Source organism: Nicotiana tomentosiformis, chromosome 5 (assembly GCF_000390325.3).
Source record: "Nicotiana tomentosiformis chromosome 5, ASM39032v3, whole genome shotgun sequence".
Lineage (NCBI taxonomy): Eukaryota > Viridiplantae > Streptophyta > Magnoliopsida > Solanales > Solanaceae > Nicotiana > Nicotiana tomentosiformis.
The window spans coordinates 134,789,225-134,809,190 of record NC_090816.1 but is presented as its reverse complement, the minus strand read 5'-3'; the positions used below and the strand labels follow the sequence as shown (position 1 = coordinate 134,809,190).

The following is a 19,966-nucleotide window of genomic DNA, read 5'->3' as shown; positions in this document are numbered from 1 at the left end:
ACTTTAATACATGGAGTTTCTTTTCCTTTCTTTCTTCTTTTTCTTCACCATCAGTCACAATCAAAGCAATAAAAACCTCTTCAATGACAAAGGCTAACACTTCAAGTAGCCCTTGACAAAAAGATAGCCCAAACATTGTAGGCAGAATAAAGTTGTTGCAAAAATAAGTCACTCTAGTGGCTTGGTAAAGTTCCTTTCTACTCCACCTTTCACAATATCATATTTACTAATTATCGGGTTTGCGTCATCTATTGATGTTTGATGACAATGTCGCATATTTTCAATATTTGCCATAAAGTAGGATATCAAAAAGTTAAGTAACCAAAAATCATCAAATTAAAGACATTCATTTGTCAAAAAACATGAAATTAATAAAATGATACAATTTGTAGATGTATTATTACCTCTGACGTTATTACAGTGCCATAAACTGCTCATTGGGAAGTATTGATGAGAATGGGAAAGGAAAACATGTGAAATATAGAATGACTCATAAAGCGCCTTATCTTCTTTAGTTGTTGCCTTATCTTCTCCTAATTCTTCAGATGTAGATTTTTCTCAAGAGCGTGTAGTAAGTGCCTTTTGACTTTTAGATGCAATCAACTCAACATGTTAATGAACAAACTATCGGATAATTTTTTATTTTTTTTTGTGAAAGTTAAAACTTAAGCTTGGAATATGGAAAGACTATTCTGCAAGCCAAGAGGCACTTGTGCAACTTTAACGACCCATTATTTCAATTCAATGGTTGCAACTTTAGTGACCCATTTTAGTATCAATTCAATCGTTGTAACCGTTAGTTTAATTGTTGCAACGTTTTAAATTCTCCGAGTTGGAACAAAGAAAATAAGACATTTAAACTTAATAAAAAATTAGAGGAAAAGCCCAAAAAAAGAATAAAAAAGATATGTGAGTTCCTTTGCCAAAGAGATGTGACATCTCACTTTTTTATTGCTCTCTTATATATATATATATATATATATATATATATATATATATATATATATATATATAGATAGGAAATATCATTAGATGTCTTATTGCAACGACCACAATAAATAACCCAAATCTTACTACAAGCATAAGAAAGATTTTATGCTAAAAAGGCAGCAAAGCTCTGAGCTACATATCATTCAAGTCTTCCGATTTATAGAATAGAAGGAAAGATACTCAAAAAGAAGCCTCTGCATTCTACTAATCTTTATTCTTAAAGACATGAAAAAATTACACAAATGTCAAGAGCTAAACGTACAGTGGAGGTTCTAGGTTCATCCTCATCAACATCTTCAATCTCGGCAATTATTATATTTAAAAAAATTACCTTCACTTAGTTGACAATAAAAATCTTTTTTTGGGACGTGTCTATGACTTGTCACGCATTTTCTTTTACAAACCTACCTGTTAAAGGTTGAATCAATAGGAAAAAGGATTGAAAAGTCGACCAGATAATTTTTTTTTTTTTTCAGAATGATATGTTTTGTACAATTTTGTCGAAACTTTATTATAACTTTTTTAACCTTAATAAATTGGGAACAAATTTACTATTAAATTTCATAAGTGGTCATTTAACTTTGTGTTTATTAATCAAAAGTCATTTTTTTTGTTACGTAAAGATATTCAATTTTGTGTTCATTACCCAAAAGTCATTCAATTTTTTGTTCATTACTCAACAAAATAAAAAAATATTTTGCTGGACGAAGACTTTGTCAACCTCCGTAGAAAATTAAAATAGAAAAAGAAATTCAATCAATGGGGTCCTTTTTCTTTGGCAGAAGAGAGAGAGAGAGAGTGGGGCGTTGTGTTTGTGCTTTTGAGCAATAATTCAATTCAATTGGGATAGGTAAACTCTTTCTTTGCAGCTTCCCATTTGTACTTTTATCTGTCCATTGTGTATACACAGAGGAATATTGGTAGGTAAACTCTTTCTTTGCAGCTTCCCACTTGTACTTTTATCTGTCCATTGTGTATACACAGAGGAATATTGGTGCAGGGGTGATCTTAATTTCCTACCTCCTCCTATTAAAGTTCAAAGAAAGCCCATCTCATACAAACTTTTCTTATTTGAAGTGCTAGTAGCTAGTTGTTTATTTCTTTCTATCCTATTATCATCGGTTGATCTTTTACCACAACTACAATTTGTTCACATACCGGTTATTTTTTTTTCAATCAATGGCATCATCTTCTGCTTCTGTGAGTACTTCACAGTTTTCTCGGTGGAACTACAAAGTCTTTCTAAGTTTTAGAGGTGAAGATACTCGAAGAACATTTACAGGTCACCTCTTCAAAGGCTTGGAAAACAGTGGAATATTCACGTTTCATGATGATAAAAGGCTAGAGCATGGGGCATCAATAACAGATGAACTCTTGAAAGCTATCGAACAGTCTCAAGTCGCCCTCGTCGTTTTCTCAAAGAATTATGCAACATCGAGGTACTGTTTAGATGAGCTAGTAAAGATCATGGAATGCAAGGATCAATGTGGACAGATTGTCATACCAGTCTTCTATGATGTGGATCCATCACATGTTCGGAAACAGAAGGAGAGCTTTGCTGAAGCCTTTGACAAACATGAAACAAGCTATAAGGATGATGATGAAGGAATGCAGAATCTCCAAAGATGGAGGAATGCTCTAACTGCTGCCGCAAATCTAAAAGGATACGATGTCCGTGACGGGTGAGTTAAAAACACATAGTAATTGCATATAATCAAAAAAAGAGAAAACGACAAGAAAGGGTTTGCTTAAGTGCTAAGCACCCTCCAATTCAAACTCTTAGGTTGCCTGTTCGAGTTACCGTAGGAGCAAAGTGAGGAGCTCAAAAGGAATAATTTTCATTCAAATGTGGTTGTTTATGTGAAGAGTACAATGTATTCTACTATAGAAAACGAATGTGTACCTAAAAAATGTGTTAAACAGAATAGACACTAAATAAGTTTATCATATTTACAAAATAAAAATTAAAAGGTGGAAGCTTAATCAATTTATTTTGTTAAGAATACTGCTTACACAATCTAATTTCATTGATTGTCATTTAGACGTTAAAAATATTTTTATTTTTTTTCCTGAAAAAAATGATGGTTGTTATATATATTTCTATAACTAAGAAGGTATTGTTCCTATCAATTTAATTAGAGAGAATAAATAAAAAGTTAAAAACCATCTTAAACTATTCACGTTTTGCAATTACCCCTGAAATAAAAAGTTATCAAAGGCGAGCTTTAAACGCGCTTAAGCTGATGTTTTGTACTTCAATACCACACAAGAGGGGTGATTTGTATGCTATCTAATTTTTCGCGTGCACAGATTATAAAAGGAACTGGTTCTTCAATGTGTTCCTTATACTATTATTACAGAATAATAAATACAGAAAGTAAAGAACACAAGTATTTTTATGTGAAAAATACCCGGCTTAAAAGGTGAATAAACCACGACCTACTACCCATTAGGATTTTTCCAAACACTTTACTACAATTTTGAGCCAACAACAAAGTTTACAAACTCTTGCAAACCTAAGGATTACCTCTAACCCGTGTAGCAACTAGCGATAGGCTGTTGCGATTTTTCAAGTTAACTAACTCGAAAAAACGTACAACTCCAGTTTACAACCTCTTGCAAACCTAAGGATTAACTCTAACTCTTTTAGCAACACACAATAGGCTATTGTGACTGCTTCAAGTTAACTCTAACTTGAACAATACAACTCAAGTACCTAATACAATTTGCTTCTAAGAAAGCTGAAAGGTACAACTCAAAACGCTTGCTACACTTTGAACTAGAAATAAAGAAAGATGCATAAAACTCTTTATGGAACTGGTTCTTCAATCTGGTTCGTGTAGTTTCAGGATCGCACTCTTAAATCTCACAGGAATTGCTCATAAAATACCTTGCTATTTTGCTCTCAATTTGTGCTTAACTTCAGTATGTGTGCATCACCTGTAAAAGAGAACATCACTAATATTTATAGAGTTAGTAAATAAATATTAACTAGAGTTTTGCTTTACTATTCCTTGGTGGAAGAGTTCTAGTCAACTTCAACTTCTAACTATGCCCTTATCATGGATAGAGTTCTCTTCAAGTAAGGAGTCCTGCTCCTTATCAAATATGCAACATTTTCGTCCAGGGATTATCAGAAATAACCACTTATACTTATCCCTTTCACGTGCATGCCTTTTGCTTGATTCTGTCTGTCACATGTGTACACTGTTCATGAAACTGGTTCATGCATGTGTTCCTTTGTCAGACATCAAAAACAAAACCAACCAGGTAAAAGTATTCCCCCTTTTTTATGATAACAAACTTAGTATTTTTCATAAGCATGGGACCTGTTTCAACTCAGCTCAACATCAACACAATGTTGGAATACTTTTCATTTAAAGTCACAAATCAAAAGGATCAAGTTCATTAGGTTATAAACATCACAATCCAAAGCAAAAAGCACACCTTATCTTCCCCCTTTTGGCATCATCGAAAAGTTGCACAATTAAGGTAAGTAACAAGAGTTTTTCATATATCACTCATGGCTACTAGGCTACTTCAAATGCAATCATGGATTTAATTTTCTCTTTTTTGATCTAAGGATATTAGCCATCTAAGAAATATCAACAAACAATTAGAGTAAAAGTAGTAAATTTCATTGATTGATAAGATCCTACCACAAGGCATAAGAAGAAAGAAAAACATAGAACTGTGAGCAAATAATAAAAAACATCCCACTTGGGTTACTGGTTACGAACTAGGCTTAGGGATGGTTTAAAACTACGAAGGACCAGTTTCTTGGTTCTTGGCTTGAAGCAGTTTCAACATAGAAAAATACTATCATTATTCTCCTTTTACTTTGCAAGCTCACACTTGAGAGAGTCTCTCTCATCCTTTACTTCAGACTTTCAATCTCAGCATCCTTAACCATTTTCTTCCACTATTTGAGCCTTCTTGCTCCTTGTGGCAAACCTAGTTCTTTTAGACACAATTGATCCCTCAACCCCAGCCTCTGTTTCTCGAGAATTCTTTTGAGAAGTCTTTCTCTTTTTGGCACTAGGTGTGGGTACTTCCACATACTCATCTTCAAAAATCAGGTTCATCTCCTCAATATGGACTACTCCACTTGGCTTACCGGCCTTTTTCTTTCAAGCTACTTTCTTGGAATTCTCAGCTAAGGTCCTTTTTACATTGGCCTCACTCTGCTTTTTCTGGATCATTGTAGTTCTTCCTCTTGTGGGAGGAGTTGCTACAGGGATAGAAGGAGCACTCTTTCTCTTAGTGCCACACATGCTTCCAACTTTTTTCTTCTTCTTTTGATTTTAACTATCTTACACCTTTTGCAGCAGATCAGGACTCTTGTCTATTTTAGCAAGAGAAGAAACTGGTTTATGAAATCGTTTCCTTAACCTAATCAGCCCATCTGCTGCACTTTTATCACCAGAATTATCAACTATATCCTTTGATTCTATCCCCATACTTTCATTAATAGTCTTCTCATTATCACTTATCTCTTTACTTAATACAATCCTTACTCCAGCTTCTTCAGTCAAACCAACAAGAGTGGGTGAAGGAGATTCAACCACTATTTCTTCTCCCTTTTCCCTCACATTTACTTCAACACCCTCACTCTTTTTTGTTTCCTATTTCATTTTTACCATCAATTTTTCCATACCTGCCAGTTTCTAATGGTTCTACACCACCAATCGTACCAACCAACACAAACCTATTTTCAAGATTCTCAGCAATTTTAGAAGCAACATAAAAACATTTTAACCCATAAGTTACCTACTCAGATGAAACTGGTTCTTCCCCCTCAGTCGTAGACTTGAAGGACCTATAAGATTTTTAGGGTTATTCTGCTTGATTGGCTTGTAGCATCTCACTCAATTTCTTAGCTTGTTCTCTACTGGCTACTGTGTTATATGCAATCATTTTAATATGTTTTTTCTTGGGGGTTTGGGTGGTTGAAAGTATGGGTGAAGGTTCTTTGGGTGGTGAGGAAGGTGTTTTTTTAGAGTGTTTGGGATTCTAATGGGTGTTTGCCATCAGATCAGTTAAGAAACTTGAGAGAAATAGAGAGAGTTTTAAGGTTTTGGAGATTTTGATCTTTCAAAAAAAATTGAGATAAGAGGGTAAGGTCTGACCAATTTAAAGAGGGAAAGCTTGAGTGTATAACGACACCTTTTTGAAGTCTAGAAGTCTAATCACATTGAAAGTTTTAGCTTGAAAAGACATCCAACTCTTCCCCAAATATTTTGGCAATTATGGCGCATGAGACTCTTTTCCGTTCATTATCCATATGCAGTTATTTTAAATTATGCAGAGTCTAGAATACGTACATTATAAGCTTGATGAACCAGTTTCTTCACTGAAAGTTCTCTTGTGTAAGACTGATTTTTTCCAAGAAAATAAGGATAATACCATTAGACATCAGTGAGAAGTTTTAGCACATGGCACAAGAGTATACTTATAAAAGCATAAGACTGAGCAATATCTAATCTAATTATTTATAAAATTCACAAAAAATCTAACCAATCATTGAGTTAGAATCGGTATTTTTAGGTGATCTTAATCGTTCCTAATTCTAACCCGTTCTTTTCAAAGTGATCCCTACTCAAAGCTTTTGTGAAGATTTCAACAATTTTCTTATCAGTAGCACAAAATTCCACAGTGATCAACACCTCTCAAAATTATCCCTTTGAAAACGATGCCCAACATCTATGTGCTTAGTTCTTTAGTGACTGGGTTCTGGTCATACTATTTGCACTAGTGTTATCACAATAGGTGGGGATACAACTCAGATTCAGTAGTAGACAAAGCCATAAAGTTTTGTTTTTTGGTGGCCCAAGATACAAGACATGAGCCAAGAAAGTGTGCCATACCTGAGGTGCTCTTTCTATCCACATGAAAACTTGCATAATCAACATCAGCATATCCCACTAAATTAAAATTATTACCTTTTGGATAGCATAGGCAAAGATCAGTGGTACCTTTTAGGTATTTCAAGATCCTATTGACAACCTTCAAGTGAAACTCCTTTAGATTTGCCTGAAATCTAGTACAAAGGCCTACACTAAAAATAATGCCAAGTCTACTAGCAGTGATATATAACAAAGAGTTAATCATTCCCCTATACATCTTCTGATCAACAGATGAACCAGGTTCATCCAATTTCTTGGATGTTCCAATAGGAGTGTCAATTTCTTTGGATGTTCCTTCCTGATTTTTTTACCGAGGAATAGTTTCATGGACAGGTTCCCTCGAGGTTTGAGGATCAATTCCTCTCTAGTAAGTTCCCCCTGTCAGGTTGACCTAGGTAGAAGGACATGTTCCATCACATGTTCCTTCCTGTGATGCAGCTTCAGGCTCAGTTGTGGCTTCATTTGAGTTTCTTGTCATTCCAATCTCTTCATCATCTTGTTTCTGCCTCTCAGAAAGAATGTTAGTTTCAAAAACAACATGCACACTTTCTTCTACACACATAGTTCTTTTGTGATATATCTTATAAACTTTACTATGTGAAAAATATTTCAAGAATACTCCCTCATCACTTCTGGGATCAACAATCCACCAATATTTTATTTTATAATTTCTGTAAAATAAAATGACAATTGACTAATATGTTTATATCAGCCAGAAGACACTAAAGTTCCTTTCACTACAATTCCTCAATAACATTCTTGCACATATGATATTTCGATTGCTCCTTCAAGAGTTTGTTTTATGTGCATAGTCTTTTAATTATATCTATGCACATTAACAATATTTAGTAGCTGAGTTGGTTGGCGATTCACCTAGTTGACGAGAGTTCGATTCCTCATCTTATAATCTTTACTCATTTTCCCCTACCCCTATGTAATAAAAAAACAAAAACGAAAACAAATTATGAAATGCATACTAATACTTGACTTTCTTACATTTATCCACAATTAATCTTCTTATTTTTGTAGGATTGAAGCAGAGAATATTCAGCAAATTGTCGATCAAATTTCCAAATTGTGCAATAATGCTACTTTGTCTTCTTTGCAAGATGTTGTGGGAATAGATACTCATCTCGAGAAATTAAAGTCCCTACTTAAGGTAGGAATCAATGATGTTCGAATCATATTGGGGATCTGGGGCATGGGCGGTTTAGGGAAGACGACAATAGCAAGAGCCATTTTTGACACTATATCTCATCAATTTGAAGTTGCTTGTTTCCTTGCAGATATTAAAGAAAATGAAAATTTACATTCTTTGCAAAACACCCTTCTCTCTGAATTGTTAAGAAGAAAAGATGATTACGTCAATAATAAGCTTGATGGGAAGCGGATGATTCCAAATAGACTTTGCTCTAAGAAGGTGCTAATTGTGCTTGATGATATAGATCACAAAGATCATTTAGAGTATTTAGCAGGTGATATTGGTTGGTTTGGTAATGGCAGTAGGGTTGTTATAACAACTAGAGATAAGCATTTGATAGGGAAGGATGATGCAATATATGAAGTGACTGCACTACCTGATCATGAATCAATTCAATTGTTCTATCAACATGCTTTCAGAAAAAAAGATCCAGATGAGTGTTTTAAGGAGCTCTCATTGGAGGTAGTAAATTATGCTAAAGGCCTTCCTTTAGCGCTCAAAGTGTGGGGTTCTTTGCTGCATAACCTAGACTTAACTGAATGGAAAAGTGCTATAGAGCACATGAAAATTAATTCTAATTCAGAAATTGTTGAAAAGCTCAAAATCAGTTATGATGGATTGGAGCCCATCCATCAAGAGATGTTTCTAGATATAACATGCTTTTTACGAGGAAAATATAAAGATTACGCCATGCAAATTCTTAAGAGTTGTCATGCTGGAGCTGAATATGGATTGCGTGTCTTAATTGACAAATCTCTTGTGTCCATCTCTGAAAATGATCATATTCAAATGCATGACCTAATGCAAGATATGGGTAAATATATAGTGCACTTGCAAAAGAATCCGGGAGAACGCAGCAGACTATGGCTCGCCGAGGATTTCGAAGAAGTGATGACCAATAATGCAGTAAGTAGGCTAAACAATGTAAGAGTATTTGATTTCTAATTTTCATATTCCAAATACATATAGGGCATTCAATTCCAATTATTTGTTCATCTTGCTTCATACTCTTGCATGTACGTCATCTTAGTTGTTTACTCTAGTTTGAAAGACCCAGACTCACGTGTGGGATTGCACTGGGTTTGTTGTTGAATTATAGTTAGAAGGAGAAGCAAAAGTAATATTAATTGCCTAATTAGTAAAAAAACATTAATTGCCTAATTTGTTTAGTAGCCTCTTTAATTTACGTTGCCTAATTTGTTTTTCTTATATTTTTAACCGATGGATTAGTCTAGTAGCCAATTAATATATTTTATCCAATGTCATTATTTGGATTAACTTGAAAATTTTATGACATTTTATTACATAATAACTCAATCAGATATTCACTTTACCATTTTTTAATATATAAAAGTTATAATTTATTGGTACTATTTCAATTACAATTACTTTTTATCACAACATGAAAAGCTTATAGACTTGACTCTAATGAACTTCTACGAAAAATGTAATAATAGAAAATAAAACATTATAATTAATTGCAAAAAAGTATTTTTCTGAAGTAACATCAGTGTTTCTTAACAAGAATCTAATTAATATTGTATCTTACACTTTGGCATTGTAAGGAGTGAGAAACTAGTCATATTAGCAAGCGGATTTTATACGACATTTGAAATTATACTTTGTAGACTAACGATCTTCTTACCAGGGGACCATGGCAGTGGAAGCAATCTGGGTTACTTATTTTGGTAGACTAGGCTTTAGCAAAGAGGCCATGAAAAATATGAAAAGACTTCGAATATTAAACATAGGGATGTGGCAGACGTGTGATGGTTCCCTTGAGTGTCTGCCCAATAACTTGCGTTGGTTTAAGTGGTTTTGCTATCCTTGTGAGTCATTGCCATCAACATTTGAACCCAAAATGCTTGTTCACCTTCAACTCAAACACAATTCACTGCGTCATTTATGGACTGAAACAAAGGTACAATAGTTGAGTCCTATTTTACTTTTATTTTCTCTCTAACTATCTTTGTCCTTTAACTTAGTGATAATGAACAAATATTATTGCTTTTGTCATGTCTTATTGGAGGTACTTCCCTTTTTTAGCTAGATTATGATGCATGTCTTTAAATGAACATAAGTTACTCTCTCCGGTCCAAAATAAGTGACCTTTTACATAATCAAGAAGGAATTACTTTCGTTTTTCCAAACTTTGCCCTTGTTTATAAATCTCAATATGTCAAGTTAACAATATGCTAATTTTAATTAAGGGCAATTTAGTCAAAATATCTTCTTCTTCTTTTCCAGAAGTTAGTATTTTCTTAAGGGGTGTGCCAATGGCCAAAATGTCACTTATTATGGACCGGAGGGAGTATTAATTAATAAGCTCAAATTAATGTATATCCATCTCAAAAGAAATTATTGTATTTTACATTATTTGTGATTGTTCTCAGTATTATTGTAAGATTTTTTATTTTTTTTTTATTTTTCAAATCTTCCCATCATCATTAACTAAGAAGCTCAATTTAAGAACTCATTCAATTATTTCTCATAGTAAGATTAGATTCATATGAATTTCATCCTAGGTTGTATATAGTGGGATGGAAGGAATAATTATTAGTAAAACAAAAAGAGTTCATTATGTACAACTATTTTCTCGAATGACATATACGCTTTCATACATTGCTTCCGGATTTAACATTTGTGTTTTCCCATTTTATATTACACTTTTTTAAATAGAGAAATACTTTTCTCTTTGCTACAGTTTTTTCAATCATGTTAATTTACAGTTAGCAATATTTTTATTTATAATTTACTTTTATTCAGTTTCTTAACAAGTAATTTTTCATATATAAAAAATAAATTTCTAATTTCACACAAAATAATGTGTTGGCCCCACTAACCAAATATTTTATTATTGGAATCCTGCGGAGTAGCAAAATAGGTTCTTTTCTTTTCCTCTCTATCTATCTCATTCTATTTGTGTTCTGTACAGCATTTGCCGTTTCTACGGACACTAGATCTGAGCCACTCTAAAAGCCTAATGCGAACACCAGATTTCACGGGGATGCCAAATTTGAAGTATTTGGATCTGTCTTGTTGTCATAATCTTGAAGAGGTTCACCATTCCCTGGGATGTTGCAGCAAACTCATTCAGTTACATTTGTATTATTGTAAAAGCCTTAAGAGGTTTCCATGTGTTAACGTGGAATCTCTTGAATATCTGGGTTTAGAAGATTGCTCTAGTTTAGAGAAATTTCCAGAAATCCACGGGATAAGGGAACTACCATTTTCTATCTTTCAGTACCAAACTCATATTAGCGAGCTAGATTTGTTCGCTATGGAAAACCTTGTAGCTCTTCCAAGCAGCATCTGTAGGTTGAAAAGTTTGGTTAGTCTAAATGTGTCGGAGTGCTCAAAACTGGAAAGCTTGCCAGAAGAGATAGGGGATTTAGACAACTTGGAGGAGCTTGATGCTAGATGGACTCTAATTTCACGACCTCCGTCTTCCATCGTACGCTTGAAAAAACTCAAAATCTTGATGTTTGGACTCTTCAAGCATGGAGGAGTGTACTTTGAGTTCCCTCCGGTGGCTGAAGGATTACGCTCATTGGAACATCTGGATCTCAGTTACTGCAATCTAATAGATGGAGGACTTCCGGAAGACATTGGATCCTTATCCTCTTTGAAAAAGTTGGATCTCAGTAGAAATAATTTTGAGCATTTGCCTCGAAGCATAGCCCAACTTGGTGCTCTTCAATCCTTAGACTTAATAGAGTGCAAGAGTCTTACACAGCTGCCAGGACTTCCCCCTGAATTAAATGATTTGCGTGTAGATTGTTATATGGCTCTGAAAAGTATCCATGATTTAGTAACAAAGAGAAAGAAACTACAGTGGGTAATATTCCAGCGTGATATGCCACTTGATGAGGATGATACATACAATGATCCTATATATAATTTGTTTGCACATGCCCTGTTTCAGAATATCTCTTCCTTGAGGCATGATATCTCTGCTTCAAATTCCTTGTCCGAAAATGTATTTACCTTTCTGCATCCTACGAAGAAGATCCCAAGTTGGTTCTACCATTCGGATAGTGGTGTATCAGTCAATTTGCTCGAAAATTGGTATATACCTGATAAATTCTTGGGATTTGCTGTATGTTACTCTGGCAGATTAGTTGACACCACAGTCCACTTGATTCCCGTATGTGATGACGGGATGTCGTCCATGACCCAGAAACTTGCATTATTCAACCATTCAGAATGGGCTACAGAATCTAACATTCCATTTTCTACTCTACATTTTTTCTTTGTACCTTTTGCTGTGTTATGGGATACATCTAAGTCAAATGGAAAAACACCAAATGACTATGGTATTATTAGGCTATCTTTTTCTGGAGAAGTGGAGGAGTATGGACTTCGTTTGTTGTATAAAGAAGAAGCTGAGGTTGAGGCCTTGTCACAAATGAGGGAAAATAACAATGAACATTCCACTGGGATAAGGACGACCCGATATAACAATAGTGAACACCACTTCATGATCAATGAAGCCAGTTGCTCCTCGGGTAAGAAACAAAAGAGTCACATTTCTAATTTTCAGGAGAACTCTGTCTTTGAGAATCTGCAGCAAGAAGTAGAGGGGTCACTCTCTTTAGAAACTTTGCAGCTCTCTTTAACAAGTTTACTCTTTTGCTTTTGGATTATTTTTGCAGTTCAAATGGGAACATTGCATATGAAGGATTGGAAGTCCCTTCAAGATCAAATGATTGAGAAGGTCAAAGAGGTTTTATTTCTGCACTTAAATGAATAAGATTTGCTAATATGGGAAGACGCGATTAAGGATATGGAGTTTCTTCTCCTAGTAGATTTAAGTCAAGTAGCTTAAGAACGATTTTAAATCTTTTTAGTCTTTTCCGGTGTACTAAAAAAAAGTTTTTCATACAATATGTATTTGTTCAATTGTCAATATCCACTTCTCATTTCTTTAACCCTATGAAATGAAATAAGATTTCAGATAAAGTAAAAATAGAAATGTCTCATTTTAAATCTTCAAAGGGCAATTTGTATAATTTCTTTATTTAGAACTTATATTTGAAGAGCAAGGTGATCTTAGAGCCCGTTTGGATTAGCTTATTTGAAGTAGGTGATAAGTATTAGGTGCTGAAAATCACTTTTAAGTGTTGAAACTGATTTAATAAATAAACACATACGTGTTTGGATACAGGTGCTGAAATTGATAATAAGCTGCTGCAATATTTGATAGAAAGTGCTGATAAGCTCTTTTTCTATTAAAATAACTTAAATAACCTTAGAACTGTTTACACTTATAAGGACGTAATTTCTTCAAAATTTTAGATTCCAAATCGATCCAAATACAAAATATTCTATTTGTCATTATATTTTAAATACAATAGTGCTTAGATAAGATAACTTTTATGATAAATATAATTTATTTTATGATAAGCATATAATCATAAGTTATGATAATTAATAAATTGATAAAAAAATTTCTGTAAAAAATAAACATAAATAGGACAAAATATTTGAAGAGACACAAACATTGTCTTCTTCACCACAACACTTAGAAAGTAATATACCAAAAATTTAATATGTCTTCATTTATTACATAAAGTTCAAAGATTAATACACAATCACATAGATATAATTATGCAAAGGAATAGAGAATTTTTCTTATCTTAAATAGTCAATAAGAATTGCAGACTTGGGGGGGGGGGGAGGAGGGAGAGATTAGGTTGAAATAGTACTTGAGGCAATGAGTATTGATGTAAGAGTTTTGTTCTAAAAATAAATATTTTAAGGATAAAATAATAAAAATTTTGGTCAAACTTAAAGTGCTTATAAGCTAAAAATTTATAAGTTGAGGATGACCAACTTATGACTTTTGACTTATTTTTGACTTATAAGCACTTGACTTATACGCACTTTTAACTTTACCAAACGCGTAGATAAGCCAAAAAATGCTTATAAGCTACTTTGACTAGCTTATAAGCTTAGCCAAACACCCTCTTATATTTCTTTCCAGCAATTACTATATTGTTCTCTGTTTTAACTTTTAAATTCACAATTCCCGTGTAACAACCCGACCGGTTGTCACGACCCAAAACTCAACATATCGTGAGAGCGCCTATCATGGTACTAGGCAAGCCGATAACTCGAACATTACCAATACTTTCAAATTTAAAATATATTAAAATAAGTTTAATTAAGTAAAACTCTCATAAAACTGGATAAAATACCATAACTCAATACGGAAGTTCCCAAAACCAGGGTGTCACTGAGTACATGAGTATTTATATAACATAAGTTTGAAATACAGTCTAAGAAAACTAAAACTGAATAAAAAAGAGTGAGGGATAGGGGAGGAGAGTCAAGGTCTGCGGAGCCAGGGCAGCTACCTCGAATATCTCCGAATGACAGTAAACTCTGAGAATCAGCAATCACCAAGTCCGGAAACACCTGTATCTGGACACGAAGACCACTAAACCCCACCCCTCCATGGTTTACCCCACCCCCACCACTACCACCAACATCAAGATTCACCAGACCCAATACTCAATACCCTTTCACAAGCCATAAAAACTCACACTAAACCCCTTCAAACTTCCCTTAAAACCCTCCTCCCATCTCTTAAACCCCAACACATAATCAACCTCATTAACCTTAATCCTCATTCTTTAACCCCTTCTTCTCCCCTCTCTTTCTTTACACGGCTTTCTTCAACTTCTCACAATTCAAAATATTGCCACACACTTCACACTTATTGCACTATGGCCCTTTTTCTTTACACCCACAAAATAAATTCACAAGCTTCTCTTTTATCCACACTATTGTTTCAAGAAGAGGTAAAGACTCTGCCTTTACAGTTTTTCAAGCAATCTTGAAAGCTAAAGGTACCAACTTTACATCTTTTGTGAATGTTTTAAATGGAGTTATTGCTGCTTATTTGGATTTGGGGTTTGTTTCTGATGCTATTCAGTGCTTTAGGCTTATCCAAAAACATAAAATTAGGTTCCCATTTCAAGGTTGTACTAAGGTTCTTGGATATTTAATGAAGCTTAATTCACCAATGGTAGCTTTTGATTTTTATAAGGAGATTTTGGAATATGGGTATCCTCCAAGTTTGTATTTTTTTAATGTTTTGATGAGTAAGTTGTGTAAGGAAGGTAAAATGGTGGAAGCACGGTCTGTGTTTACGGAGATTTGGAAGAGGAATTTGAGACCTAGTGTTGTTAGTTTCAATATTTTGATAAATGGGTATTCTAGATTAGGTGATATGGATGCAGGGTATAGGTTAAAAAGATAAATGGAGGAAAAAGGAATTTTGCCCGATGTTTGTACATAGGGGTGACAAAATGGTTAAAAAAAAACAGTTAACCACCCATATTATCCATTAAAAAATGGGTTGTATAATGAACTATTTAAAAACAGATCAAATATGGATAAGAACCATATTATCTATTTAGAAAATGGATAACCAATGGATACCTAATGAGTTTAACTTTTACATTTGTAAAGCCCCAAATTGGAGGTTCCTCAAGTTTGGGAGATTAGGAATTCTCCCAAAAGTGATCATATTCATGAAGTCATGGATAATATGGTTACACATGTTATCTGTCGGTTAACCCGTTTTTTATCCGTATTAAATATAGGTCAGGTCGGATAATTTATCCGTTTTTCCATTACTTTTTTTTGACCCGTCTCATATCTGGCCCGACCCGCCCGTTTGCCACCCCTATTTGTACGTATAGTGCTCTGATCAACGGGCTTTGCAAGAACTTTTGGATGAGGGACGCCAACGAGTTGTTTAATGAGATGTGTGTAAAAGGTTTGGTCCGAATGTTGTTATATTCACGACTTTGATTAATGGCCATTGCAAAGATGGTAGCATTGTTTTGGCCATGGACGTTTATCAACAGATGCTGACGCAAGGGGTGGAACCAGATTTGATTACATATAACACACTTGTCAATGGACTTTGTAAGAGTGGGGATTTAGGGGAAGCGAGGAAGCTCATTCATGTAATGATTGAAAAGGGCTTGAAGTCTGATAAGATCACATACACGACGGTTATTGGTGGATGCTGTGCAGAGGGAGATTTAGATGGAGCATTTGAGATCAAGAAAATGATGTTTGATAATGGCATTGAACTAGATGATGTAGCATATGCAGCTCTTATCACAGGTTTGTGTCGGCAAGGGCGAGTAGTTGATGCAGAAAGGATTTTAATGGAAATGTTGAATGCTGATTTAAAGCCTGATGACCCTGTTTATACTATGGTTATGGACGGTTTCTGTAGGAAGGGAGATGTTAAGATGGGTTTTAAGTTGCTAAGGCAGATGCAAAGTAATGGACATGCGCCTAATGTTATAACTTACATTTGAATGGTCTATGCACACAAGGACAGATGAGAAATGCTGAAATGCTAGTACAAGCCATGCTCAATCTTGGTTTGAATCCAGATGATATTACCTATAACATACTATTGGATGGGCATTGCAAGTATGGAAATCCTGATGATTTTGGTAAGCTGCGTGGTGAAATGGGGCTTGTTCATGATTATGCTACTTATACTTCACTAGTTAGTTGCTTAAGTAGGAGCTCGAAACGTCAGGCCAGGAAGTGATGCATTTAATCAGAGAGCCAAAGACTACCATCTGTAACTGCCTTTTAGTAGGTGGATTTCATTCGATATGTTAATTACCCTGTGAATAATGTATCATTGGAGTGATGCAAGATGTTATCCAAATAGTATTGAATGGATCGGGCGGAAGTTTTTCCTGGCTTGTGAATGATGCTGTAAGATGGATACCAACTAATGCGATCTTGGTATACATTGAGATGATGTTAGGTTTTGATGGCTTGTGATGTCCCATGGTATCCAGGTATATTTTCATTACCTCACAAAACTGCTAGAAAAAGAGTAATTTCCTTCGTTACTTCTTGTTATACCATTCTGTCTATAATACCGAAAGAGGAAAAGTCAATAGTTTATAAGAACCGTTATGTGCATACAAGTATTTGTGAACAAGGATGCTTTATCACAAACGAGACAGTTGATTCATAGAGGGATATTACTTTTAGCACAGCAAAGTAAAAACAAGGAAGGTATTTTGCAATTATACAACTCTCGATAACGGAGGTGGTTGAATTATTGTGGGCCACTATCTTGAGCGCACCCTCTACCACTTCCACCAATATTTATGTTTCTATTCATGATAATTCTTTACTTATTTGATATATGTTGATGGTAGACTTCTTTTCTGGCTTCTTTGATCAGGTAAATTAGAGGTTTCTTTAATAATGCATCCAATAGATGCCAATATTACATCAGTGAGCAAAAAAATGGTTAGCTCCTTTAATAATGCATCCAATACAACATATTTTGGTTTGTTTTGCTTGTACTATTCATTCTGTCTAGTTTTTCATATACGAAGTTGGTTTCACCTCTTTGTCGCCCTCCCTCTGATTAAACTTTTTCTCTGTGTGGATTCTTTAAAAATGGATCCTGTGCCTTGATCCTTTCTTGTTTCAGCATCTTTATTTTCTATTATCTTATTACCTTTTCTGTCATTTTGCAGTGTATTATTACCTTTCATTCGTTGAGGAATTTTAGAATTGCAATCTCAACATGTCAATGCGCTTCCCTCGGGTTTCTCACAGATACCTATTCTTAAACCAGTCCATCAAAATTGCAGTGTTCATACACCAGTGATGAAAGGCGGTCTGTTTCTCTGCAATTTGAGAAAATGCCTAAAAATCTACTAGAGAAAGAAAGTATATCTTTTTTCAGCCTCGAGGATCTGTCATGAGCAATGGAAATTACGAACAGAACATGAGTAAGCTTCAGCTGTGTGACATTCAAAGATGACCTTATGCAAAGTTCAACAGCTTTGTTGAAAATGCAAGTTCAGGATCAGAGATAGAAACAGATTTCGGGTATCCTTGTCTCACTCCTAAACTGATAAACGTACAGAGACCTGATACGAGCTGTTTTTCCATTTGCAATGTTATCTAAATATGCAGGGAAAACAGTTTCATGTGGTTGCATTTCATCAGTTAATTTTACTGGGGTTCGGTAGGGCGATTCTTTGACGCATAGTAGCTGCAAGAAAACTCGGGCTGTTTCAATTTTTGACTGACAAGTGCAGATGAAACACTTTTGAATAAGTATGTGTACATGCAAAAGAAAACTCAGGTTGCAGTCAAAATTTACATAAAGAAGGGAGAATTATTTCAAAGTGGTTCACGTAGCTCAACTGGACTAAAAATCCTTGTGTGGTTCGAAACCACATTCACCTTACAGCAAAGAAAGAGAATGTGGGGTAGAGGAATTGATCAATTCATAAGGCTCATGACCCGAAGATTGCATGTTTGAATCCTGTCCCAGCCCAATCATTGGAACATTGATAGAAGGCAGGTAATGCCAATTGGCGAAGTGATGTTAAGCACCCCAAACGGTACGAAAAGAGGGGTCGTCATAATATCATGTACGCCTGTACCGCTCCGTGTTGAGTAGATTATATTCAATAAGACATGACCCGTTCCTAGCCACTTCGGGGTACTATAGCGTGTCGGGAATAAGGGGGGACATACCCGATTTGACTACTACCTTTGTTGGGGGCTTGTCGCCCTGCTCTTGTGAGTTTTGACTTACAAGTATATGTTGGTTCACTATTTCTTAACGTGTCTACATAATTTATATCTACTAAATTGGTCCACCTATCTCAAGTTTCGCTTAGTCGTTTGAGAGACATGATTGAATTATAACTCAAGTTTCGCTTAGTCATTTGAGAGACATGATTGAATTATAACTCATTGCGGTCTAATTTGATGAAATAGAAGACCGCCTAGACCAAATTACTAAATTTAGGTTTGTCAAGTTGTATATCCAAATGTTAATATGGCTAAAGTTGAATTTGTTGTATACCAAATTTAGCTTGGGTTCGGACTAATTCTAAATTATGAGTTTGAGTTTTTGTGAGAAGTCCCATGTTTGAGCTGATAGCCTAACTAATAGGTCCAAGTTGCTGTCAATCAAAGTGAAAAGATGATTTTTTCACCAATTTAAGGACCCATATCAACATGACCAACAAGCATCAGCACATGGCTTTGCCTTTGGTTGTTAGTAGCAAAACTTCAGCTCCAACTCAAAGCCTGTCTACAGCCTCTTTATATATATATGTTTCCTTTTCCATGAGCCTTTTCATCATAAAAAAAAGCAATATCAATTAAGTCATCTATATAGTTTACTTTCTTGTTTCAAATCTTCCAGAGCAAAGACAATGATCAGTGCTAAGAAACTCATCAAGATGGCCAGGAGATGGCAAAGGTTCGCGGCCAAGCAGAGGAAGAGGATTGCATTTCCAAGAAATGGTAGTGATGCAGACAGTTATAGTACATCCTCATCTTCTATAGCTGAGAAAGGCCATTTTGTAGTATATACAGCTGATCAAGCTCGCTTCGTCACTCCATTGGCTTACCTTGAAAATGAGGTCATTAGGCAACTCTTAAGCATGTCCGGAAAAGAGTTTGGGCTACCGAGTGGTGGCCCTATTACATTACCGTGTGATTCAGCGTTCATTATCTTGATATAGTCCCAAATTATGAGTTTAAGTTCTATGGACTAAAAGCTTAAATCTTAAAAAGATAGTTGCAAGTAACCTTGTTTAATAGCATTGATTGATAATCTAATTAAGTAAACGGTAAGTAACCTGTTTTAACGGATTTTTTTCTTCATTCATTCTTCCTGTTTTTAGGACCTAACTCCAGAATAAGTAGGGTAAACTTTACACATTCTTCCTTTGGCTTATCTAAAACACGAGATAATCAGACAACTATTGCACGTCTGAAGAAGAGTTTGGACTTCCGAGTGATGGACCTATCACATTACCGTGTGATTCCATAT

General features: G+C 34.9%; 2 protein-coding genes across 5 annotated transcripts; both read left to right on the top strand.

Annotated features, from left to right (window-relative positions):
* The first annotated feature begins 1,824 nt into the window (after window positions 1-1,824).
* LOC104096430 (TMV resistance protein N-like) lies at window positions 1,825-18,779 on the top strand. 4 transcript variants are annotated; one of them, XR_011408045.1, is made up of 6 exons: window positions 1,825-2,672; window positions 7,926-9,021; window positions 9,746-10,018; window positions 11,033-12,605; window positions 12,753-16,943; window positions 17,640-18,779. XR_011408045.1 is itself a non-coding variant. In XM_009602808.4 (6 exons), exons 1-6 carry the CDS (start codon window positions 2,170-2,172, stop codon window positions 17,733-17,735), a joined length of 3,594 nt encoding a protein of 1,197 aa, XP_009601103.1. In that variant the 5' UTR covers window positions 1,825-2,169; the 3' UTR covers window positions 17,736-18,779. The 4 variants fall into 4 exon arrangements, 3 of the variants coding, with proteins under 3 accessions (XP_009601103.1, XP_009601094.1, XP_009601088.1); XM_009602808.4 differs by having other exon boundaries at window positions 7,926-9,003; window positions 12,753-12,823; XM_009602799.4 differs by having other exon boundaries at window positions 12,753-12,814.
* A 564-nt stretch (window positions 18,780-19,343) lies between these two features.
* Window positions 19,344-19,655, top strand: LOC104096421 (auxin-responsive protein SAUR68-like). The gene has a single exon (XM_033656262.2). It carries the CDS (start codon window positions 19,344-19,346, stop codon window positions 19,653-19,655), a length of 312 nt encoding a protein of 103 aa, XP_033512153.2.
* Window positions 19,656-19,966: the final 311 nt, after the last annotated feature.